The 27,566-nt window shown below is 37.2% G+C and overlaps 1 protein-coding gene across 1 annotated transcript; it reads left to right on the plus strand.

Moving 5' to 3' along the window:
- Window positions 1-246: 246 nt before the first annotated feature.
- Window positions 247-27,545, plus strand: LOC127626655 (uncharacterized). The gene is made up of 28 exons (XM_052102663.1): window positions 247-390; window positions 5,002-5,043; window positions 8,309-8,584; window positions 8,956-9,036; window positions 9,132-9,188; window positions 10,886-10,948; window positions 11,042-11,101; window positions 11,189-11,224; window positions 15,041-15,103; window positions 15,190-15,243; window positions 15,349-15,408; window positions 15,546-15,617; window positions 15,724-15,774; window positions 17,279-17,335; window positions 19,288-19,347; window positions 19,468-19,530; window positions 20,833-20,928; window positions 21,015-21,065; window positions 21,531-21,587; window positions 21,690-21,743; window positions 21,853-21,948; window positions 22,028-22,081; window positions 22,185-22,268; window positions 23,361-23,447; window positions 24,108-24,147; window positions 24,235-24,289; window positions 26,070-26,403; window positions 27,119-27,545. The coding sequence occupies exons 1-28, from the start codon at window positions 247-249 to the stop codon at window positions 27,530-27,532; spliced, it is 2,661 nt and encodes an 886-aa protein (XP_051958623.1). The 3' UTR covers window positions 27,533-27,545.
- Window positions 27,546-27,566: the final 21 nt, after the last annotated feature.

A 27,566-nucleotide genomic window follows, 5' to 3' on the forward strand; every position in this document is an offset into this window, starting at 1 on the left:
TCGCTAATCTTCAACATGTCTTGCGCTAAACAATCCTTTTGGAATTAACTATGTGTGTGTAACGTTTAGTGGAAGAGAGGAGATGCAGGAGTAGAATCTTTAAGTCTTTCAATTATACAAACTGGAGTAGAACAAACACTGGAGTGGAAACAGACAATAATTCTCAACATCAAACATTATTTTCAAACATTACCATTCAAGGACTGACGTTACCAATTGACTAAACGATTCAATTCTTCAGAGCGGATGCCTCCGGCGTGTCCTCACTGCACGCTGTGCAACTTCGTGGAGGTGGCGCTGAAACTTTGCGGCTCACCAGTCACTGTGGGTGTGGCGGATGAGCGCTTTGAATCTCCTCCCACAGTGGACATCCTCCAGCCTTCCACGGAAGTAATTGAATTACTCAATAATGCTGTCATTGTCATTATAATTACTTGTTTTATATATCATTTAATTACAACTGCATTACACAATGTCTAACGGAACTTGAAATGTTTGCAGAAGAATTATGTTAAGGTTAAATGTCAATGGACAACAAAATGCTGTCATCAGTCATTCAGACAACAGGTGTAATATTCATATTTAATAGATCTAAACTATATAACTAGAATTAGCATGTATTGTATATACAGTATACAGGTATACATTATCTACATACTGCCCTGCAAAGCAGTAGTGTAGGCAGAAACTTTTGTGTGGGTGTGCCAAGATAAATTATTGATTGAGTAATTTCTTTTTAAGTTTTTATACTATTATGACCTCAGCAAATGTGATTAATATTAATGAGTCCAACAGCCTGCCAGACAGCACAACAGACACTAAACTGTTGACAATAAGCAATCAATCTGAGACAAGAAGTGAACAAAAAGAGAAGTCGTGGTTAATGTTGTTAATTTCTTTTAACATTTTAGTTACTTTTAGCGAGTTTTTAATCTCTGACCTTTTTATTGTTAATCTTTTCCCACTGAAACACTGAATGACCAATAATGTCCAACCACCAGCCAAAAAACTGAAGGTGACATTTAGGAATTTTTCAATAGGGTCATGTGTGTGTGTGTGAACGCTATAATCTTATGTCATTGTATACATCTAAACAATGATATTTTCATTGACTTTTTCATGTTTTTTGTTTGACGCATCGCCATTACCATTCATCTAAATTCAATATAATGGCCAGAGTTTGTGAGGAAGGACCCAGAGATGCAGAAATACACCAAACACAGTTTAATGATGATGTATATGGACACAGGTAGATGGTAAAACTGAGGAGAAATAACAGTCATTAAAGTTGAGTAGCAGTTGAGGCAGCAATGACAACAATGGTGATAAAGCAATGATAGCCGCGGGGAAGGCAGAGATAGCTGAGAGGCATGGTAGTGGAGCAGATTGAGACTCTTTGGCGAGCAGAACCGGAATAACAACAAAGTGAGTAACCCTGGTAAGTAGAGATGGAAAACAGCAATAATTCCACTAATTCCACAAACCAATTGGGTAAGCGAAGAACAAAAAACTAGACAGGAACAATAAACAAACAAGACAAGATGAAACTTGACTGGACTGGAGAGCCGAGGCCGCACATAACACGAGAAACAATCCGGCAACAAAAAAGAGAGGGTATAAATAGGCAGGAGGAAAGCGACAGGTGCAGACAATAGCTGATGAATGGATATTGTATAAATATTGTATATATACAAATATTACCTTTCATGTAGTGTGTTATATACCTGTTTGTGAATGTAAAAAAGTCTGCAAAGTTTCAAAAATCAAAGTGCACAACTAATGGAGTTATTGACTCCCAGAAGAAAGAACCGATTCTGAACACCTGAAACGAGTTCTTAGTAATTCCAGTCTTTCTTCCTGTACTAACCTATGAAATTTGGTAAAAAAACCCCGCCTCTGGTCTTCATTGGCTGCTCGTGAACAGCTTTGTCCCGCCCTCAAACACAACACTATGCAGTAGACCAATCAAAACAGACTGGGACATCTGACCAATCAGAGCAGAGTAGGCTCTCTGAAAGGAGGAGTTTAGAATGAATCCTTTAGAATGGATCGTTGAACAAGTCATTTTTGACACTGGGAAAAAAAAGGTAATGCTGCAATTTAAATTATGAGCAAAATTAAAGTGAGTTTTGACTTTGGATGCATGTAAATCTATTGTATGAGTCCTTTAAAATAAAATTAGGCACGTTTAAAAACCAGGTGCTCTTTAAAGAAACTACAATCTCTCTCTCATACAATTAATAATGATTGAATAAAATCATTTGGTTATAGAATAGTTATAGATTAATTATATAATAATTATATCAGATGCATATGTGTGTGAATAAATACAAGATACAGTAAATTCATATTATCCAGAAGCCGGGCTAAATGATGACACAAAATATTGATGCAAAAAAAAATATGACATAATAGTTTTGTGAATGTGACACAAAAATATTATGTCAAACAGAGAAAATGAATCATGTTAGAGACACTTATAAAATCACATTAAGGCTACTTAACTGGGTTGTTTTAAAATACAGTAAGTTCATTCCATTGTTGAAATTATGTTTTCTGACAAAGAATTAATGAGATAAAACCAAGAGGAAAAAATATGTTATTGTAACTTAATTGATTCACGAGGAAGCGATATACATGATTAAATCATGTAAATTCAGAGGATTTGGTTTTTCAGTCCATAAAACAGAAGAGGGAAACATTCAGCCACGTATACACACAGGAAGAAATGCAACAAACCCACCATAACCATGACATGATGTGTATGGCATATCTATTTTAGAAAAATACAAAATTATAAAAAGAAAGGTTGCGTGACCGGGACAAATGTGTACACAGAGAGGTGACACAAGCTTATGAAATTGTTCAGGTAAGATCATTTTTGACACTGACACTTTTTGTTATTATTTATTTATTTGTTATTATTTTTTTTTAATGCTTAAATTATTTTCTTATGGCTGTCAATGTTTTAAATGTTTGACAGCAGTTTCATTCAATTATATATATATATATATATATATATATATATATATATATATATATATATATATATATATATATATATAGTTTAATATGAGAATTGTCATTCATTCATGGTTGATACATTTTAGTTCTTATTATTAAAGTTCTATTATAAAATAATATTATAAAAAATGCTTAGTTTTTTTTTTAAAGTTCATTTAAAATGCTGCCTTTCCAATCATATCACATATTCTTAAAAACATCAAACATATTCTTAAAAAAAAAAAAAATGCATATTCTTATCACTTATCAATTCTTTAAAACCGTCATATTGCGAATAGAGGCTGATGAGATTTAGAATGTGCCCCCCAATCCCCCCACACGCGCACCCAACACCCTGTTTTCAGATCGAGCCTACGCCCCTGAACCAAATGCATCACCGTCTCAGCTGTAGGCCTACTGAATTTAACTACAAAAAAAGTTGAAAACATAATAGGAATGTCATTTAACCTTTATTTTGTTCACAGAATTATAGTGCAAGGTTTACCAAATTCAAGTGTGTTTAACGAAAAGCCAATAATGTCATATTTCCCTTTTCGCCTGTTACTTTATTAAATTAATGTATTAATTGAACTTAGAAACAGTTCGACGTGATTTATTGAAACACAGAAGCCCAATTCAACATTAGGTAAATAATTATTTCATTTATATTTCATTCAATAGATCTTGTGCCAAAGAGTTTGATATGATTTAAATACACACTGAAACAATTTGAGCGCATTTTGACCGTGATGTGAACACGAGTTTTTCTTGTTCACGAGCCAGAGGGATCTATTAAGGACTTCAAAAGTTCTTAATAACACATTTCGGTTGGTTTCGGTCTATCGGCAGATAAAAGGGCGATACATTTGACCTAAAGGTGAACACAACAGGCCAGACAGGTCCGCATATTTTCGTCCAGGTAAGTGTTAACGGAGATGTGTGCCAGACAACATCTGTTGCACAAGTGAAAATAATTGGCTTTATTTTTTTTCATTCTTTAAAATAACAAGTTTGGTGAGTGGTTAAGTTCGTCTTCACGTTTCCTGTCAAGCTTTTGACAACCACTCTACGCTACACGGTAAGTTTATGTTTATTTAATGAAATGCTTCACACAGGCAGCGTTCAAAAATGAATTAAATAAGCTGTATAAGATGTTGTACAACTAAACGATGACACAACCGAGTTTAACTTAAAATGAACAATTTCCACTATAAACAACGATTTCTGTGGAAGTTGATCTTGGTGAACACATTTGTAACGTTTAAAATAAGGATGAAGATGAAAGTTTTGTGCGTTGGTAAACGGATAATGGCGCGTTTATTAAACTTTTGAGTCTGTAATCTCATTACATTTTTATTTAGTTATTTATTTTTACATGCATGTTACTGTGAGAGTTCAAATTTTATAAATATAATTTAATAAATGTTATTCCTTAATTCCGGATCTGTACTGCTCAGTTGCTTGACGTCACATAGTTTGGGCTTCAATGCGTCGTTATGTTGATGGTAAACTTCATGATCGTTGGATACACTGATAGCAAACATACTGTACATCAGATGTCTGCGTGAGTTTACATCTGGAAGACGTATTTTTAAGTTCACCCATCTTCCTCTCAGATGTCAATAAGACGTTCAGCAGATGTCTTTGATGATAGTGTTTGTAAGTCTGATCTTTTTAAGATGTTTAGCAGATGTTATTTAGATTGCGATGCTTTCCAGATAAAACAACCTAAAGCAGACATCTCTGAGATGTTGCCTCTGTGTGCTATCGGGGTAAACTCGATTTCTAAACGTCTAAGTCACCAATTCTTGATATTGCAAACATTGTAAAAAGAATGTCTTCCAGATGTAAACACACACATCAAATAGACGTCTAGGTGATGTGCGTGTGTTTTCAGAGATGCCACAGGGATGCCTTTAGATGTGTCACTCAGTAAAGCGTACCGTGTTCTGGAACGTATCAAACATTTTTCCTTTTTCGTTATTGTGTCTGTCACAGGATGGTGACCCACTGTTTGGTCTCTCAGGTCTGCGAATGGAGGTAAGATTTTGATAAACTTCTTCAGGATCATGGAAATTGCATTTTGTACCTATTTAATAAAAATGAACCATAATTATGGTTACCTAACCATAACAATCATTTTCACATGAAGTGGTCTTGTCACCTGAAACGGCAGATATTCTTCAATTAAGGTGTCTAAGATAATGTGAACTATTTTACATTGAGTTGAAAATGTTTTAAATTATAAGAGAGTTTGTATCAGTACCCCTAGAGTGTGTCCTATTATGACCCATATGGTTTTACTATGGTATGTAATGCACTTAAACTGGTATCACTCTAGTAATACATTAATTGATTTCACTTTCCATGTGTTATGCGATTAAATATACTGTAAGTTAAATGTCATGTTAATTTTCATATGCTTGTGTAGTAAGCATGTAGCAATATGTATTTATGTGTAGTATGCAGTTTGCTGTTTAACATTTAAGTACATAAGGTTTTTCATAAAAACATTATTTGATCGTAGTACATTGTAGCCTACTTATATGTATGTGTGGGAAGGTTTGATGAGACATTTCAAATTTTACCACCAAACATGGAAATTGCCCATATTACTGTTATAAAGGTATACTCTCTTTTAAAACTCCTCCGTGTTTAATGTGTGAAACCCTTTAGAGTTGAATAAATGATAAACCAACCTTTTAACTGTTAAATATGTGCGTTTTGCCAAATATTTTTGCATACCTCTGGTCTTTAGGGACCTGGAACTTGTATCCATCACAAATGGGCATACAAAATGCCCAGATAGTGTCAAATTTTAAAAGCAATTTAAGACAATTAGAAAATAATAGAATAGAATATAGTTGTTATATTTTGTTGTGTTTTTTAATTGATTTATTAATGATAGAACGATGGAACTTACAGAATTTCAGTAGTACACCGAAATGGCAATTGGCATATCATAGTGTTCATGTGTTGTACTTGCTATAGTTTACTTCCACGTTACTTCTCCGTCAAAGAACACTGTCAAATGGAAATCAAGTCAATCACAGAAACAACAGCTCCACTTTGAGTAACAAATAACATGTTTAATATGTATGTGCACACGCATACATGGGTTACTGATAATTCACCACCATTGCACAGAACAACGACATGGTTTAGTATAATTTGTATGAATATGGCACTTATTTGTGTTGTAATGAACAAAGTAAAAGATATCCTGTGATTGTAAACTTAAATAAATATATGAGTTATAGAAGTGGAAATATTCTGTATATTGTGACACTATTACTCATCTCGGGTCACTTAAGACCCTATACACTTTTGGTAATTAAACATTTAGGATTGTAAAAAAAAAAATTATTGTAAAAATTCATAAGACAAAAGTTGAGGAATATTAAAGAAGTGAGGGCAAAACTCCAAGAAATGGATGAGGTAAATGAGGTAGAATGAGGTTCTGGGTCACAAAAGTCCTGAGGTATGCATTTAAGGGTGAAATATTTATGTATGGGATAATGTACAGTCAGCCGTTTGTTATCGCACAATAAACCCTGACAGGGTGATCGGGGCACCAACTCGAAGCGCTTGTATTACCCTGAGGGGGTTTAGTTTGTGATAACAACCAGCTGACTGTATATTATCCCGCTTATTACATAGCTACTAAAGAAATAGATAAATTCACATGGACATAAAATATTGATTTGCTTTAAAATTATATAATTTGAGAAGAAAGATATCGCTGAACAGCTGAAATCCACCTCAGGTTTGCGTCCGAGTTCTGTTGTCTACTTTGTAAAAATTACTGTTTGACTCTTCAATATGCAGCCTATTACAAGACTACTTGCAAAGTAAATAAATAAATGCTCATGAAACATTGATTTGAGTTAAAATTATTTTATTAGCTTACTTGTAGAGATCACACATTGAGCTGAGAAGCAGGAGAGATGTCTTGCTGAGCGGTCTGATTCATCTAAATCCCCGGATGTGCAGTTGTTACAGAGTAATATCTGACCACTAGATGGCACCATTGTCCAATCATAATCAAGTATTCCAGAGAGCCATGTAATAATTATTAATAAAAATCATTACAGCTAATTTGCCTTTAAAAAATGTTTTATTAAAAAACCAGCATCTAATATATCTTTTTCGACCCACATAAGCATTTGAAGGGGTTGAAGTTAGGTATGCATTCTAGTGTTAAAAGCCTTAAGCTTTTACAGTAACCTAAAGTTCAGTTCAATATTCTACATTTATCAGTATGTCTATGTTGCATATTTGGGACAATTTTTGGTGTGAAAAAATGTAGGCCTTTGATCCTTTTTTGGACATATACCTTGGACATTAAAAATGTCATGAGTACCTTTAAAGGTAACTTGTGTAATTTATTTGAATATTTTCACTAATGACAGTTTTTATGCAGAGACAACTATGACTAAACTGTTCATAGGTTGACCCCCCCCCCCCGCACACACACCAACTTTCATTTCTCGGTTTGTTTGAGCATCCTCACCATCCCAACAATGCTAACATTGGCTTAACCAATGAAGTGAGTTTGGGTGAGAATCTGTCTGACCAATGGCAAATGGGAGGAGTGCTCAGGGAAGTGTTTAAAACATTTTGTGCATTTCTGTTTGCTGATGCTAGAGTGCAGGAATAAGTTACTTCACCTTTAAGGTAAGGCTCAGTATATGTCACCAGAATATTTTCCTTAAATGTTCTGTTCAATGAATTTGTGTTGCAGCAATGCAGTGTAAGAATGGTTGATGAGGACATAGGACAAATATATAACACAGGACAAAGTAATTGTGTTCATCTGACACAAACAAAATCACCACCATTTCCAGATTTATACTTAAGCGGGACTCCTTCCATGCCCCCAGACTGGATTGTTCTTCCTCCACCAGATTGTTTTCAGGACACCAACAATTACATACCTAATGTTTTTCAAACCAAACCAACATTTGGGATTTGGGATGAAGAAACAGACATTTTCCAACCTTCAAATGGAAAAGTTCACACTGATCTTCCGCACAGTGCCCCAGCTAATCAGAAAACACAATCTTCCTCGTCATCCGATCAGAAGGATTATTTCCTGGAATGTATAATCTCCAGACAGAAGGATTTCCAAGACGCAACCTCCCCCACATCATCATTCGATTCTGCAGATGTTTTCCAAGAAACGTCCACCAGGATGGCCAGTTTTTTTGAGACTCATTTGACAACTGATATCTTGCATCAGTCTATACCTTCCACTTCTCATTATATTTCTAAGACCACCCCATTGTCTGATGATATTTTTAAGATGCCCTCCCCCATCACTGGAAACAAAGTCTTCCAGTCCACACCATTAGTTCAGACCCCAACTTCAATGTCATATGACATTAAGGCATTTGATCCTCTATTGGACATATCAGCCAACACTCAGAATGATATACAGTCCAAGCACAGCAGGATTGATTACGCTACACTGTTCACCAGCCCAGATGGTACAAAGAAAGACATTTCTCCTATGGGTTTGCAAAATGGAAAAGTCCAAGGGATACCAGAAGTACCTTCCCCAAACACTTCACCAAGCCTGGTGAGTACATTTTCAATTAAAGACCCTATGAAAATTAAATTGGAGTTTTGTGGCTTTTATTCTGCTGTTTAGCTTAGAAGTCATCTATGTGCTAGTGTATTCCAGGGGCGTCGCTAGTCTTTATTTACTGGGGCATAGGCACAGTTACATTTCTGCTGTCACCTAGTATAAAGTTTATTGATATATCTATTGTCTATTGGCTATTTAAAAAAAGCCCTTCTATGTATCAAACTCAAAGATCCGTCTTCAAAAGGATATACAAAAGAAAAGAAAACAGTTCTCTTGAAGTGTTTTCATGGGGGTTTCAAGAATACATTGGGACCTTTTTCTTTCTTACACAGTATAAAATGTCAAATAATTTCTTCTCATAGACTTTTAGGAGACGTCCACTAAAACCTGCCCGGCGCAGTAGAGCCCTTAAAACTACCAGTTACCCTTCCACATCCATGCAGGTACTATCTCCTTCAGTAATGACTTTTCATAATTCCTTTTTTATCCCACCATCTTGGCCACATTCATGAAATGTAAGGATAATGTTATTTTTCAGACGCTGTTGCCCTACACCCATTCCACACCTACCCCTGGTTCTACTGCTAGCGTCCAGGTCAGTCTTATAGAATGTCTACTTGTGCATTTGAGCTAATCAATATTAATACTTATAAATTAATTAATTTATATTAATATAAATACCTTATTTCTCTCTCTCTCTGTTTTTGAATGTTTTTCTTACTGCATTATATTGTTTTACTATTAAACTATTTCACTGTTTTACTTCCTATTTCACTCTACTGTTTTTCTACCTTTTTGTGTCTTCTTAACTAACTGATATTAAGTTCAAAATTTAATTAAGAATCCAAAAGAGGCTATGTGGTATAAGTGTTTTTTTTACAATGGGTAGGAAGTGTTCTTATGCACATTAATATCCATAGTTTTCAGGACCAACCACTTGGCACCACCATGATAATTCTGATGGACTGTTTTCTGGTTACAGCCTCCATAAGAAGCAATGTAAAAACTACCCAAATAACTGATCCAAATGGAGAACAACATCCATTTGTTAGTTGGAGAAAAAATTAGTTCAGGCCCAACTTGTCATTATAACTCGAGGCAGTTAATGATATCAATGTAACTAATCTCGGGCCATAGCTTCATGAACGTGCACCAATGCGAGTGAAAAACACCGGAGACCGGAAACCAAAAATAGACTTCTGTTATGAATTCCCTTATACTGTAGAGTTCTGGCACATTATGCTGCAAATTTGCCTCTCGTTATTTTTACATGCAGAAGAGTTTTGCGTCAAACTCTTAATTGTCACCAAAAGGTTTGCTGTAGGTTCACCACTAGTGGTGAAGAGCTACAAACTACTGGCAAACATTTGTGGCAAATCACAAGCTCATTTGCATGTGGAAATAATGAGTAGCAAATTTGTTGCAAGTTTGCCGGAACTCTACTTTTTTTTATGGGTTGTGGAATACTTTGGTGTTCAGGGAAAAAGGTGAATAGAATTCAACTTTCAACTTCTTTATTCTGTATTGAGAGCCAAAAAGTGGTTGGTAGTCTTCCTGGGGTCCCCATAAAACTACACATTAAAAGGAAAATAATAATAAATGCAATTATCGGGGCCAAGCACCACTGGCACTCACTAAGCACAATACAAAGAGCTTTAGTACAACAGAGGATCAATAGTAAGAATAGTTGAGGCAGTGTTTGAACTGTGGTTCACAATTTCGTTTTTATTCAAAATCCAGAGTTTTAACCACTGCAGCACATAATTGAAAATTATGAATGATGCCAAAGAGACATTACAAGTTGAGAGTTCGAAACAATTGCTGAGAACATGTTGTTGTTGCAGATATGTAGTTTTAGATTGAAGAAGGAATTATGCAGTGAAGGACAGTCAACGTTGTAGTAAGCCCAATGTTATCAACAGATCAACAGAATTCTAGTTTTTAATAACCATCCTATGCTGGACGCGACTTGCATTATTTGGAACTGTAGTCCAGTGTTTAAAGCACTGCATCACAAAATTGCAAATAATACATCTTTTCATTTGTAAGCATACATTTACAGAAAGGTTCAACTTTTATTTTTCACATGTGTGCATATATTACAGCTATTTTACAATCAACTAATCAGAATTAGAGTCTGAAGTATACGTTTGATAAATTTCAGCTTTAAATGTAAATTTCTAAATTGCATTTAAATACATGACTGTGCAACTTCACCTCTTATTTAAGTTCTTCCATGCTCAACACTATCAGAATTTGTCATCACCATTATGCATTGTTATGATTTGACAGAACGAAACACCAGCATCAGAGAATGATCTTCCGTTTTTTGAAAATGTTCTTCTAATTGGTCAGGTAAGAACGTGTCTGTAGATGTGTATTTATTTAGGATGGCTTTATATGTGAAAGTTGTTTGTTGTGCACACATTTCAAACACGTGATTTACAGGAAACATGCGTGGAGGACTGGCCAGAAAACAGCCCAGAACTGTCCCCTGAATGGAAACCAGTAAGTTTGCACCTTGTGGTGTGAAATATAGTACAACATGAAACTATTGGCATTTCACTGATTTTATGTATTCTTTTTTCTTATCAGGTGGGGAAATTAAAACTTAGAAGAGATTATATACAAGTAAGTCAGTGTACTGTATGTCCTGATTAGGACAACAGTTGAATTTTTTCACCCAAAGAGGAGTTTTGTATTCCATTGTTTTTTTTCCCTAAAAAACAAATAGAAAACATAAAAATATTTTTTGAAAGAAAAAATATTGTGTATAAATATTGTTCCCTTACAATTCAGTTCACTTGACATTGCATCACTATGCTGACACTATGGAAAGTATCCTTCTACATGACCAAGTTGAAACTCTTCTAAAATAACTGCTATGGTGTTTAAGCGGGTGCGCAAACACCATTCCTCAGAATTTTGTTCCTTCAAGACAGCGATTCATCTCTCATCTTAGAAGCCCTCTACATTTTTCGGCATCAAAATATACAAGCCAGCGGACAGAATCTTCACAAGCTTAGAAGACTCTCCGCTCCCCTGGAATGTTCTGGTGGACATTCTTCACCTCGCCGATTGACGCTTCGTTGCTGAACGGATCCTCGTTTCAGTGACACACCTGCCCCACACAGCGCTTTGGCCTGAGTATCCTTTATTGCTATATAGTATTATATAATATATATATCTAAATGAGCCTGTGACAAGGAGGAGTGTGGGGCTGGGATGTGAGTGTGCATGCCCGGAACCCAATTAGGCTAATCAGCCGAGGCAGTTCGAGAGAGAGAGAGAGCCACACGCAGCTTCAATGTGTGTTTATGTTTGTGTCTTTTTGTTTAAGTTTTCATTAAATATTACTTTGATGGTTCATCCAGTTCCCTCCTCCTCCTTTCCCATTAAGAGTGAAGAGCACGCTCTCCCCCAGCCAACAAATCTCCTTTTTGGGAGTCTGTCTCAACTCCATGAGCGAGCACGTGCATCTCATGAGCGAGCACGTTCAGGCCACTCTCCAGTGTCTGTCTCAGTTCAAACAGGGGAGAACATTTTCACTGAAGCTGTTTCAAAAAGCTTTCGGGCTTATGGAGGTGGCATCCACTGTCAATTCATTAGGTCTTTTACACATGAGACCTCTACAGTGCTGACTCAAGTGCCATGTGCCACAACTTGCCTGGCGCCAAGAGCACATGCACATCACTCTATCTTGCCGCTGTCTAGCTGCTCTAGCACCTTGGACAGCTCCTACTTTCTACCAGCAAGGTGTCATGCTGGGGCAGATTTTCAGGTGCACAGTGGTGACCACAGATGCTTCCAACGCAGGTCGGGGGGCTTTGTGTGACGGACGCCTGTCTTTCGGCACCTGCACAGGTGCAAAGAGGGCATGGCATGTCAACCACCTGGAGCTGTTGGCCGTTTTCCTAGCCTTGAAGGCTTTTCTGTCCAAAATAGCGACAGTTGTTGCGTACATAAACAGCCATGGTGGAATTCCTTCCCTGCCAATGCTGAGAGTGACACGTCGCCTCTTCCTATGGAGCGAGCATCATCTCCTCTCCCTGCGGGTGACATATGTTCCTGGTCATCTGAATTATGGTGTGGTCCTATTGTCATGCTAAGGAACGATGCTGGGTTAATGGACACTTCATCCTCAGACTGAGGATTTGGGAAATATTCAGCAAAGCAGATATCAATCAATTTGCCTTAACGGAGAACGCCCACTGTCCCCTTTGGTACTCCAAGCCCCATGCTCCATTTGGAGTCGACACAATGGCCCACAAATGGCCTGCGAAATGCAAATACACATTTTCCCTGGTGTGCCTCCTTCACTCTGTCATATGCAAATTCAGAGAGGACAAAGAAATGATTCTATTGGTTGCACCAAAGTGGCCCAATAAGTCCTGGGTTACAGAAATGATTTTGATTCTGGATGGCACTCTATGGGAAATACAGCTGAGGAGAGTTCTCCTCTTTCAGGTGCAGGGCACAATCTGGCATCCCCAGCCCAAGCTGTGGAACCTGCATGTGTGGCCCCTGAACGGAGCATGCTAAACTTGCCTGAACTGACTTGGTCGGTTATGAACACCATTTTACAGGCTATCTACAAGATGCCTTTATGCACTGAAATGGAAAGTGTTCACTAATTGGTGATTTTCTCATGGCAAAGACACAGTGTACTGCCCCATATCTGAAATTCTCACATTTCTTCAAGAGCGGTTGGACGCAGGGCTCACTCTGTCAACACTCAAAATTGATATGACAACTATATCTGTGTATCACGCACCCGAAGCCGGCACCTCTATAGGCAAACATGATTAATCATCAAGTTCCTTAAGGGAGTGAGGTGGCTGAACCCCCCTCGCCCAGCTACAGTTCGGACTTGGGACCTAACTTTGGTCCTTAAAGCCCTTGCGGGGCCTCGCTTCGAGCCTCTGGACTATGTTGAATTGCGTGTGTTTTCTCTTTAGACTGCATTACAGCTGGCTCTGGCCGCAGTAAAACGGGTCGATGATTTGCAAGCACTGTTAGTTGACAATTCATGTTTGAGTTTTGTCTGGGTCTTTCAAAAGCTACTGTCAAATCCAGAAATGACTATGTGCCTAAGGTTCTAACCATGCCCTTCAGAGCGCAGGTGATTCACCTACAGGTCTTTTAATTTAGCTGTTTAATTTGGATGAGGAACAGTCCTTGCATTTGTTATGCCCTGTGCGAGTGGTACACACATACGTTGAAAATACCTGCCAGTTCAGACTGTCTGACCAGCTCTTTGTGTGCTATGGTAATGTCCATCTCCAAGCAAAGTCTTTCCCACTGGATCGTTGATGCGCAATCCAGTTGATTGCCCAATTGGTGCTAAATCACACTCAATTAGATGCATGGCCTCTTCGTGGGTATGGACGAACAGTGTGTCCTTACAAGACATATGTTGTACAGCAGGATGGTCTTCTCAAACACATTTTACAACCTAGACATAACGTCTATTTCATCGTAAGTCCTCTCTGTCTACAACGCTTCTATTTCATTGGCCAAACATTTATTTATGCCCCTCCTTCTAAGTACAGGCTCCCCATCATTGTAATTTCCCATAAAATCACAAGCAATTACATTATAAATAAAACTTCCTTCCCGACTGGGTTAGTGAAGGGGTTAATTCATACCATATGACTATTAGTTCATATATCCATTCTGAGTGTTCTCCTCCTGGCTCACTATTAGGGTCATTCACTTGTGGCAAACTAATGTCGGTCGCCATCCCACAGGACTGCGGCATCATGTTTCTTCTCTGGGAGGATTATGTCATGTAGTGCGGCATGATAACTGGGGCAGTGGTGGCTCAGTGGTTTAGGCTCAGGGTTACTGACCAGAAGGGCGGGGGTTCAAGCCCCAGCACCACCAAGAGCCACTGTTGGGCCCTTGAGCAAGGCCCTTAACTCCAGGTTGCTCTGGGGGGATTGTCCCTGTAATAAGTGCACTGTAAGTCGCTTTGGATAAAAGCTGCCAAATGCATAAATGTAAATGCATGATTGGGACTCGGTTCTCCATAGCGTCAGTTTAGCGATGCAATGTTAAGTTAACTGAATCGTAAGGGAACTTCTCAGTTACGTATGTAACCTCGGTTCCCTAAGATGAAGGGAACGAGATATGCGTAAGCTGGCCACACTACAGACTCAGAATTCTTTGAGCAGCAAGCGATGCGCTCTTTGTCCCTCATCAGTCAAAATATTCTGAGGAATGATGTTTGTGCACCCGATTTTAGACCGGACAGCTTCTTGCCTAAAAGGAAAGGCTTAAAAACCATAGCAAATTTTAGAATTGGCATTATTGTAGAAGGGTTTCAGTTAGGTCATGTAGAAGGACAATCCCCATAGCGTCAGTTTAGTGACACAATGTCTCATTCCCTTCATCTCAGGGAATCGAAATTACATACATAACAGAGACATTTTCTCTTGCCACTAGATTGCAGAAGTGTCTGATGGACCTCCTGGTACTGATGTTATTGCAAAGAAAAATGGAAAGCTGGTAGGTGTCCTGAAATAATACATTCAAAATTATATTACGCATCTGTTTATTTTTCTTCATGTTTGTTGTCCCGGTGATGTTTTTAGACTTTAGGAAAGAAAGCGAGACGACCATCTTTCTTGAACAGAAGAAGTTCAAAGGTAATTATATCAAGATGACATGCAACATTTTTGACAGTTAGTGTTAAATTAAAGAACACAATATCTTCAATTATGTATGCATGAATGGAAAATATTTGACTTCAGGATAAAATTGGAGATGAGCCTAAGTCTTCTCAGCTGGACACACTGGGTAGGGGTTCCAAGGTGAGGTGTTGTTTTCTGCTGGGATTTCTCTGCTTTTGGTCATAAATATCTTTATGTATGATCAGCACTGTTTTTAACCTTAAAGAAAAAAGGAATACATTATAAGTTTCTCTTTTTTGGAATTTAAATTTCATTAGCTCAATGGAGACGGCACGAATGGCATTTTTTCATCATATAAAGACCAGAATGAGGCAGCAGAGTTTAAATCAGTATGAAACATAAATTATTTCAATAATCATTATACCTTTCAGAAACATAAATTTAGTTTTTTTTACAATATTTGTTCTTAGATTTTGTTAGTTTTTTTCTTATCAGAAGAAATCATCAAAACCCAAGATTATTCATATGCAGCGCAGGGAATCAAAGGTAAAATGTTATGTTTACTGTATTCCCCAATGTTGCTGTCATAAACAAATTGTCTATTTGTATTTTAAATTTGCATTTGCATTGTATTTGATTGATTTGTTTTGGTAAAACTTTATTACAATTAGGTGTCATTAAGCCGTTCTGCATAACGCAGCGGCTCATTTTAGCATATCGCGGCCCATTCGGCCCGTTTTGCGGCCGACCCACCGGACCCATCAGTTCTCCCGATGGCCAGTCCTTCATCGATCGGCCCCAAAATGCCCGGTGTGCCAGATTACCAGTCCAGCCCTGGCAGAAAGTGTCATAGAAGTGTCACTAAATGACGTGGCTGCGTCACGTCTCATATTTGCTTTTATGCCACTATCGGTAATGTTTGTCGGTAATGACACTATCGACACTATTGGTAAAGACTACCTTCTCGTCTGCCTTTTTAGGACACTATTGGCCAGGTTTCAGTTATGGAGGTAGGTTTTATTCATTTAAAACTCCATAAGAGCATTAAGCTTAAAAACACTCATCTTTTTTGGGATGTCACGATAGTAATTTGGTAGTATTTTAATAAATATAATTGCTCTACATAACTCTTCCCAACTGAGATGAAAGATTGCAACTTTTATTTGCTTTTTCTCTTTCTAATTTCACTCATTTGCCAAAATGAGTGAAATTATGTTGTAATCAGACAACATAATTTTTAAGGTGAATTTTAGATGGAGGTTTTAATAGGTGAAACCTAACCTAAAACTTTACCCTAAACCTAACCAATAGGATAAATGTGAGTTTAACAAAAACAGACATCCTTGCCATTATCCAGCATAACCCTAACCGATAGTGTTTCAAAATGCAAATTCGTAATAAAAAAAAGAAAACACACATTAACTAATGCATCCACATAATTTTGTGTTGCTTCCGTGCATCTTTGGTTGGATTCGAACAGCAACCATTGAGTTCAAAGTCCAACACCCTTTCAAGTGAGCTAACAAACAAGTTAATATCATTGGAATAAGTGTGTATATATTGGTAGATCTGTAATACAAGTGTTAAAATGTTTTGGTTTTAAAGTCATGCGTTTTAAAGTGTTTTAATATCATAAATTGGTGGGGCGTTAGTAATAGATTGAAAAATCTATTCAAAAAATCTAAATCAATTGTACTCCTGATTTGTGTGACAATGATTAAACCACACAGTTGTTGTAGTGCCTTCTTTTTGAAGTATTTTTCCAAAGATCCTTCTTTGGATAAAATCTTTAAACTTCACACTTCCTGTAGCACTTTGCCCAGTGGCAGGCATCGTAAATCAATCGTCCATTTGCAGTTTTCCTCTTTAAAGGGTCTACTGTCTTCAAGATGCTTAGTCTTGCAAATAAAATTTTATCTTAACATGTCATATTTTGAGGCACATTGCCACAGATCATTTGAGTTTAATTGTGTTAACTATAAAAATTTTTTATTGATAGTCCAAAGTGGAGGGCCTTGATTAACAAACATAATAAAACAATACTTTACAGGTACCTGAGATCGATAAATATCCTGAAGAGGAAAATCCAGAGGAAATGGATGGACAGGTATAGCACAGACTATGTTTCTGTTTTGTCTTGTCTTCTAGTTATTTATTATTACAACTTATTTCTTCTTTTACAGAAACAAAAAAAGAAAGTCAAAATCAAATTTGTTCCACATAGAGGATACGTTATTTTCTTCTCCAAGGTGAGCATAAACCTTTTTTGCAAGGTATCTATGTAGGTGTGTGTTTTCAAATTGGCTTAAAAATACATATATACAGTATATACGTATTTAAATTGTTTGGCCCAAAAAAAAAACGAAAAAAAAAAAAAAACGGGGGCACATGGTGAAGTTTGCGATTTACTTATTTATTTATTTGTAAAAAGTTGTTGCTCACGATGACGTCACAGTCATTTTGTTTTGTACAAAAAGTCATAGAAGTATGCCAAAAATCCTGCAAACCCCTTTATGGATTTTTAAGATGTGAGCAAACAAACATATTGGCCATCCTATATACAGTATAGACTTGCGACCAAAAGTTTGGAATAATGTACATATTTTGCTGTTTCGGAAGGAAATTGGTACTTTAATTCACCAAAGAGGCATTCAGCTGATCAGAATAGTCAGGACATCACTGATGTAAAAAAACAGCACCATCACTATTTGAAAAAAGTTTTTTTTTTTATCAAATCTAGACATGCACCATTTCCAGCAGCCATCCAACATCTCCAACATCTTATCCTTGAGTAATCATGATAAATTACTAATTTGGTACTAGAAAATCACTTGCCATTATATTAAACACAGCTGAAAGCTATTTTGTTTATTAAATGAAGCTTAACATTGTCTTTGTGTTTGTTTTTGAGTTACCACAGTATGCAATAGACTGTCATGTCTTAAGATCAATATTAGGTCAAAAATGGCAAAAAAACAGCTTTCTCTAGAAACTCTTCAGTCAATCATTGTTTTGAGGAATGAAGGCTATACAATGCTTGAAATGGCCATAAAAACTGAAGATTTCATACAAAGGTGTTCACTACAGTCATTAAAGACAAAGTACAACTGGCTCTAACAAGGACAGAAAGAGATGTGAAAGTCCAGATGTACGACTAAACAAGAGGATAAGTACATCAGAGTCTCTAGTTTGAGAAATGAATGCCTTACATGTCCTCAGCTGACAGCTTCATTGAATTCTACCCGCTCAACACCAGTTTCATGTACAACAGTAAAGAGAAGACTCAGGGGTGCAGGCCTTATGGGAAGAATTACAAAGAAAAAGCCACGTTTGAAACAGAAAAACCTAAGAAAACCTCGAGTGGCAAAGAAACACAGACATTGGACAACAGATAATTGGAAAAGAGTGTTATGGATCTTAACCCCATTGAGCTTTTGTGAGAAGTGCCCGACAAGACAGTCACATCTATGGCAAGTGCTACAGGAAGTGTGGGGTGAAAGGTCACCTGAGTATCTTTACAAACTGACAGCTAGAATGTCAAGGATCTGTAAAGCTGTCATTGCTGCACGTGGAGGATTTTTTGATCAGAACTCTTTGAAGTAGTTTAATAAGTTCTAGAAGATACGTTTCAAATTGTAATAGTAATTTTTCACATTATTAATGTCCTGACTATACATTGTGATCAATTGAATTACCAATTTTTCCATAAGAGCAAAAACTTTACATTATTCCAAGCTTTTGGCCACTAACGTGTGTTTGTGTGTGTGTGTGTGTGTATCAATATCGGTTGACTGCTAGTTTTGGCTCTAAATTCTGATTGAATGAGCTTTTGACTATTTACAACCATAAACAACCTATAGTTTGGCTAAGAAACTATAAATAATTAGCAAAGAATTGTTCATTTTTCTTATTAGTAATAAATTGGGGTCTTATAAAAGTTTTACAAAATAATTAGTTGCCATATTATGGCAAAATAAGTGTACCCACAGCCTCTAGTGGCCTTTGTCTTTAACTTACATCACTGTTAATGCTTACCATGTGTCAACTTACCATGTGCAGGAGAGTGACGACTCTAAACTGAAGGGAGCTTGTGGTTTCACACCTCATCCAGATTTGAAAGTTTGTTTATATGCTGTATATCATTATACTGAGTTACATAGTATACGTATATGTAGATATTTTTGGAAACCCCATCTTTGTATCCTGCATTATTAATGCATAATATCACCTGTGTTGTAGGAAAAACACAGGTTGGATGAATTGAAAGGAGTATGTGGTTATACGCCTCACTCAGAGTTCAAGGTAAAGAAGTCTACTTGCAAATACATGAGTCTGATTGTTAATGTGTGTCCACTTTAACACCATATTTCATTTGATACTTTTGTTACTAGGAAGACATATTATTGAAGACTGAAGCTAGACACAGATATTCACCTGGTGATTTTAAGGTGTGAACTGTACATACACATTCAGAATGAATTTCATATTCGGTTTCTGGTCACTTCAGACAAGCCAATTGCTTATGAATTTACTTCTTCCAGAGTTCATATTCTAACGGGTTTGTCAGATCTCCTTCATGGGATTTAAAGGTAGGACACTTGATCGATCTAATTTCTGAATTTTTATTTGTGATGGTGTCTTTGCTCCACAACTGTCGTTTTATTCACTTTAACACAAATCACGACTACAATGGCTGATTATGTCTTTATAAACACTTAGGGACCTTTTTTTAGAGTGCAAGCATTAAGCGCATCTCTATGGCGTAAGTCATAAGCACAAAGTCAGTGGGCATGGATTTTCAAGAAATACCACAACATTTTGGTATTTTCGTGCAAGCGTGTGCTATGTCTAGACGCAAGTAGATTTGTCGAAATCGCTCGCGCAATGCACAAATGTGCTGGATTAAGTTCTTCTCTGGGATTTCCACCGTCTGCATTCTATTATAGTCGTTCTATTATAGTATTATAGTCTTTCTTCAGCATAACACAAACATAGATTTAAGAATTTCTCAGCTCTGTTGTTCCTCACAATGCAAGTGAATTGGTGGCAAAATGTTGAAGCTCAAAAATCCACATAAGGGCAACATTTTTCCCATTCTTCTCCTTCTGTTTTTGGTGATTCACATTCTTTGTGCATATCTCCCCGTACTGGGCAGGGAGGAGAATTTATGATATAAAATTATTAAAAAATTTAACTGTTTCTCACCCACACCTATCATATCGTGTCTGAAGATATGGATTTAACCACTGGAGTCATATGGATTACTTTTGCGCTAACTTTATGTGGATTTAGGAGCTTCAAAATGTTGGCACCCATTCACTTGCATTGTGAGGACCAACAGAGCTGAGATATTCTTCCAAAAATCTTTGTTTATGTTCAGCAGAAGAAAGAAAGTCATACACATCTGGGATGCCAGCATGGTGAGTAAATCATGAGAGAATTTACATTTTTGGGTGAACTATCCCTTTAAGGCATTCTTTGTCGGATGGAGTGTTTACAGAATTTACTTTAAAAATCATCTTTTCAAAATGGAAAAGGCACCAATTTCACAGAATGACTTCTGGATGGCAGTGTATAATAATTGTCATCTTTTTCTACATTTAGGCAGCCGATCACAAGAAGGAGTTTTATAAAGGAACAGATTATGCCACACCTTCAGACGGCTATGGAAAACATCAAGAGATGCAAGACTGTCGACCAGTAAGTTCTTCGTTTAAAGTGATCTTGTGATCTTAATGAATTTCTTAATTCAAAACTTTCATTTTATTTCTCCACTGTTTGCACAGAAGAAGCCAATAAAATTTAAAATTCCTCGCTTTCAAAGAAGACATTCAAAGGTAAACCTTCAAAAGCAATAACTGAGAGGTTTTAATGCCTTGTTACAGTTTTCAGCATTTGTGGTGTGTTAAAAAAATTTATTACATTTCAGACTTTATATGCATGGGATGATGTACAGTCAACCACTCTTATTTTGCAACAGTGACCCCTTATTATTTGGCTACTCACCGAATAAATAAATGGACGTTAAATATCGATTTGACTTTAAATGATTTTGAGTAGTAATTATATTAAAGTATGGAGTGATATGAAAGACATAGAACTAGCACAGCTATATAGGAAATCCCTTGCCAGGGATAATGTCAGTTATAGTGTTATTATTCAAAAATAATTGACCACAGAATGCCACCACTGACCAATCTCAATTAAGCATTCCAGAGAATCATGTGAAAATGAATATTAAATGATTCATGAACAGCATTGAAGGGAATATTTGCAAACATCACCTGTGCATGTGTTTTTAGAGTATTGAAGATGCTGAGGTCAAACAACAGACAACCATAGACCACTATGCTCCAGCGGTGAACAAACTTGTCTTTTTTTTTAATTACCTTGTCATAATTACCATTTTACTACCTGTGTTTTATCTTTTCATTGGCATATTTTTATTTGACTTTTTGCAGCTAAAGAAATCTTCAATTCTTCAAGTGCCATCAATGCCCCAGCGAGACTCAAAGGTGATATATTGTCTGACTTCTGAACCCTGTATACCCCAAGAATTAATAGCCAGCAAATGTAAGATTCTAACAAAAAGGTCGGTTGATGTCATCTTTCTAAAACATTTAGTGCACCGTGGATGAGGTCTCTCAAAAGGGTGCAGATCTGTTCAAGGCTGGTGACCATGAGCTTCTGGAGGATGCTGACTGGGAGGAATACACTCCTGTATATTTTATCTTTTCATTTTTATACTTCTCTCATTCTTTACACAAAAGTGTTTTAAAGCTGGTGTTTTTTTCCTCAGGACAATAAGCCTCAGAAATCCCAAAACATTAGCAAGCATTACAAAGGATTCAAGGTAATTTTGTGTGTGCATTTGTGCTTGTATCAGTACATACACTACAGTAACATCATTCCCTACGACCTCATCTTGTGTATATATGTGCACCTGCTCTTCTCAGAATAAAGTTGTAAAGGACTTCCCTGATTACCTTGAGCCTCCAGGTGCTATTTCTGGAGACTATTACCTATCTGATGCTACTAAGGTATTTGTATATGAATTACCTATGTAAAAGGAAATTATTCATTTAACCCTAAAGTTTGTTTCACACTGGGCTAACACTTGACCGGAACAATCTTCGTGTATCACATTTTTTTCCATACATATAATAACACATTTTTGACACATTTTGTGCATCAAACTTCTTATCTAACTAATATTGTTGTCACTTTTTTTGTTTTTGCATTTTGGTGGACTTTATGTATTTAGACCATAATGAGCTCAACATTAAATTTTTATATAAAATATATATATATTTTTTTGTACAGTTTTTTGTTACCTTGACTTCAGTATGCTATGCTATGTGTCATGCATTAGTGTAATCTGCGGCCATCTGCTGGAAACCATGACATAAACATGACCATTTATAGCAATGACAAGTATAGCCTATAGGTGGCCTCAGTGTTCCTCTTTTTGTAGCTTCACTCAATACTGTAACTTAATTTCTAGATATTATCACATGTTCTGCATTTGTTTATATACATATTTAGACATTATAAAAAAACAAGTGCTACTTTTCTTTGGAAAACCACTTTAAATTAAGGGAATCTTTTCAGGATTTTGTGTGTGCTTAAATTGTAGAAAGATGAAAAGTTTTATACCTCTCCGATGAACAACATGATAATTATCGGAAAAAAATTATTCATTAATTAATAAAAATCGAATCTGTCAAAAATGACCAAACAGAACTTGAGGTTTACACTACAAAATGCTGCAATTCAACCAAATACAAATTGTTTGTTCTTGATGCTTGATGAGTTTTTTGCAGCCTCTCTTTTTTCAGAGAGTAGGGTAAATGATACCCAATAAACTGCCAACATAAAGGAAGATATATACAGTACATTACCTATTTTACGCAATATGAGCTCAGTTCACAAAAACATTAGAAAAAGAGTTATTATTCATTTACAAAACTGTCAGAAGAAGAACAATTTACAACTTGGACTAACACAAGGGCGAGTTAACATTTCGGTTAATTAACCAAGTGGATTATTTGAAGTATTTTTATTTTCTTTCTCTCTTGATCTTGCCTCACTCCTCTCTCTCTCTTTTACTCTCATCACTCCTTCCCTGGAAGGTTGAATGGATGTCTGCTCAGATGGACATGAGAAGAGCACAAGGTCAAGAGGAAGATCAGAGGCTGGAAGAGGAAGAAGAGGAAGGGGTCAGTCTTACCACAAAATAATTGTTTTAAGTTTTTGTTCATGTACATTACAAATTACATGGGCACCTTTACTTTGGCCAGAATTCCATTAAAGGTGTTGTGAGTGATTATTTTATCATGGAAAGTATGCTTAAAATGTTCCTACTCCCTGAAAAATAGGCCTATCGCTAAAATATTTGTCCCGAGATTCCTCATCAGACTCTGTAAACGGCAAACAAAAATGTGTCTGTTTGCCGCTGCCTACACTTTCTGCCTGTGAATGATTTTGCGCATTCTCATCGTGTTGATGTTGAAGCAGATCATTGAGGATTAATGCCATTTTCAGATTCATAATATTTGTCAGTTGAGGGCGCTATTGTGCTTCTGTAGTATTTGATAGCCATGGGAACACACAATGCTGCTCTATTGCTCGATTTCGGTCTCAATGTAATCTTTGGAGGGCAGGGTTTTGGAAAGAGGGCCTTGGCTAATTCAATGGCTCAGTCTCGTGAAAATTACAGAACGCCAAGAATTGCATACAGCACCTTTAATGAAGCCATGTTCAATTCAAAGGGTAAATGACGACATCATTTTTTTAAATTTGTGTGTGAACTAATTGCATTCATTTATAAAAACTAGCTGTTGGAAAGATATCATTAATCATGAGTCTTTTATTTACAGGACACTGACAGCCTCATGGAGTGGTGGAATACAGTGGAGTGTAGGTTTAACACAAAATAGATTACAATTACACAGTTCAAATCAAATCTGAGTGTTAACATTTGTCAAATTTCTTTGCCCTTTTTAGTCTGGGATGAATTGCCTTCTGATGAGCAATTCAGCTTTAAAGAGGATGAGACCATGTAAGCCTTCTTTAAAGGATCTTTAATTGGTTCTTTCCATTGTAATGCCTGTTTTACACTGAACGCTAAAGCAGTGCACATGCGAAATTGAAAAGTTGCAGCCAAAAAAATATATGCATTGCTTACGCGCTGCTTTCACGCGCGGTGTGAAACAAGCCTTATGTTCAAAAGTAGTTATCCACATAAGCAGAGTTGGAGTGTTCATCTTGTGGTCTTGGTCTTGAGACGTCTCAGGTCCACATAAATGTGACCTGGGTCTTGATGTTGGGTTGAGGTGTGAGCACATTTACCTTCATACGGCAAATTCCACGGGCCATATACAGACATTCCAATAGGAATCCGCATGATCAGGAATTTTTCATGATGGGCTTCTGGTGGCAAATTGAGCATGGGGTTCAAGTTTGGTGAACTTTGACACGTACATTTGTGGGGCTGACCTATAGGAAGTGCAGCGTTTTTTGTGTGTTTCAAACATGCTTCATGTCCGCCCATGACTACTTCGCCCACAGACTTTAGCCATGCTAAGGTAAATCTGACCACGTCTTCATAGTCTCAAACAATATTTCCAACAAGTCTATTTCCAACACACTAAAGGTGATAATTAACTCAACCAATTATATCTTAATTTCAGAGTATTCTCAAGAATTCAATGGCAACTCTGCAAAGTGTCATGGTTTAGCATTAACACCGTGTCCTAACCAGACATGACGCAAATATTTGTCTTTTTCATGTTAATCAGACTTCTTGTTCTAACTTACCACAATGCATGACGGGACTTTCTGTCGATTGGTTGGTTTCTATTTCTGTAACATTGCACCAGGTAGCCCTGTCTGCTTTGAGCACGCACACCGATTTAGAAAGAGTTCACAGACAAACTGAATTTCCTGTGGAAGCTTCAAGTGGAGCTTGGCAAAATAATAACAGGAGTAGGAATTCCCCACTTCGTTGGGCAACCGTGTCATGACTACTGTGGACTGGCAGATTGGTGGTTGCTGGAATGTTATCGTGCCTGGTTATAAATTCTGGATTTTCTCAAATTCTTTTAATTAAAGCAACATAAAACCAAAATTTACACTATGTAATTTCTGACTTTATTATGCATGATTTAATTGGTGCACGTTATTCCAATAAAAAAAAAAAAAGACATGTTTACCTTGGTAATCATTTATCAAAATATAATAAAGTGCTCCACCTCTGAAACGGAAGTTTTTTGGGTAACACTACCAAGACCTTTTACCTTTTCAAACCCTCCACTTCAACCACAAGTCATTTAGACCACATTTCACCATCCAATCAATTGCCGATGGATAAAATCAAGTCTTGTACTTTTTTTTTCTTTCTTATTGTTTCACTCTGAAATAAATCAGATTCTTCTTCTTCTTCTTCTTCTTCTTCTTCTTCTTCTTCTTCTTCTTCTTCTTCTTCTTTCGGCTGCTCCCGTTAGGGGTCACCACAGCGGACCATCCGAGATCTGCATATTTGACTTGGCACAGGTTTTACGCCAGATGTCCTTCCTAACCCCCAGTTATACCCCTGATATAAATCAGATTATGGAACAAAAATTGGTTTTTAAATGCAATTTCATGTTGGTTTAAAAATGGACATCTTGGTTCTTGAACAAACAGGCCTTGGTCTGGGTCTTAAGGTGTTTGGTTTTGGTCTGGGTCTTGAAGGATCTTGTTATGACTCCAATTCTGCTTCTAAGTATTCCACAGTGTTTATTATAGCTTCAAACTCTCAAACATTTTCATTAACTTCTCACTCATTTGTCTTCTGTAAGATCATTTAAAGCTATTGCTGATAAGGTCCATCGTGGCCTCCGCGTTTACATGAAGCTCTTCGTGGAGCGAGCTGAACTTCTCTACCAGCATGTGATGATCTTATACACCATCGCTGATGACCTCAGTAACTTCCACCATCATGCTAAAATCGCAAACATCACTGGAGGCACCACCACAGCTGTGGGCGGAGCTGCAGCCATTGTTGGCCTGATCCTAGCTCCTGTCACTTTTGGTGTTTCCATTGTCATCTCGGCCATTGGACTAGGTGTGGCCACAGTGGGCGGCATCACAGCAGCTTCAGCAACCATCATGGATAATGTCAACAACATGCATGTATGCAGTAAAGGCCTTGTTTTCATTCATTATTAGGGGCCAAGCACTGAACGTAGGTACCTAATGTATAATTACAAAATTTCGAAGGTTTACCTTATGCAGACCTTGCAAAATCTTTAAGGCAGACCAAGCCTCACAATGAGTAATTGGATATTTGATATTTAAAACTGTTAGACTGTAACAGGCCAACAAATCTGATGCCAAGAACAGGAAGTGAGGCTGTGTCTTGGCAACCCTTGTGCATACTGAAACGAAACTTTGTCATTGCCATCATGCCCTTAGGGTACAGTGTGTGCAAAGTTTCAAACCAGCACCACCTACTGGTTTGAAGTTAAAAGCAATTATGGGTAACACTTTCTAGGAAGCCCATATTTCTATATTGATAATGCCTTGTAAAGGCATTATAAATGAGAAGTATATATTTATGAGAAGTTATAACATAATATAAGGTGTATTATGACACATTATGAATGCATTATAAGACCTTATCAGAGCATTACAAATATGGGATTCAATTGCCAGCCAAGAAGTGCCCCACCCAAATCTATTCTATGCAGCCCTACAGGGAGTATTCCACTGGAGTGCTTGGCCCTGTAATTGCCCAAATAGAAGAAGAAGAAAGATATAGTCTGTCTGTGTAGACTTTGAACAAAATATTTCCTTTGGCATATGACTACGTTTAAACTGCCACTTGTTTTACTCTATCCTCACTCAGGACCGTAGAAAGATTGAAATAATCGTTCAGGACTATGAGACCCAGTTGGTCGAGATGCAGCGCTGTTTGCAATTTATCACCGAAGGTCTTCGACGCCTACGTGGCCACCCATTGCTACGACGAAACAACTACTTCACTGGTGATTGGGAAGTACGACGGGGCCTCCAAACCATTAGCTTCGTAAGTGACCCGGTAGAACATGCTGAAGAGATCACAAACAATACACTGGCCAAGTTGGCCAGCCTGCATAAAGGAATGGACAAGTACTTCACCAAAGACTCAAAGGAGGTAAAGAAGGGCTGTAAGAAGGAGGTGACTGCTGAGGTTAAAAGCCTGGCCAAGAAACTGCAAGAAGGCTTAGTGGAGCTCAATTCTATCAGAGAACAACTGCTTGATGCATGTGGAAATATCTGAAACCAGTATTGCAATGAGCATAACATAACATAAA

Source organism: Xyrauchen texanus, chromosome 1 (genome assembly GCF_025860055.1).
Source record: "Xyrauchen texanus isolate HMW12.3.18 chromosome 1, RBS_HiC_50CHRs, whole genome shotgun sequence".
Lineage (NCBI taxonomy): Eukaryota > Metazoa > Chordata > Actinopteri > Cypriniformes > Catostomidae > Xyrauchen > Xyrauchen texanus.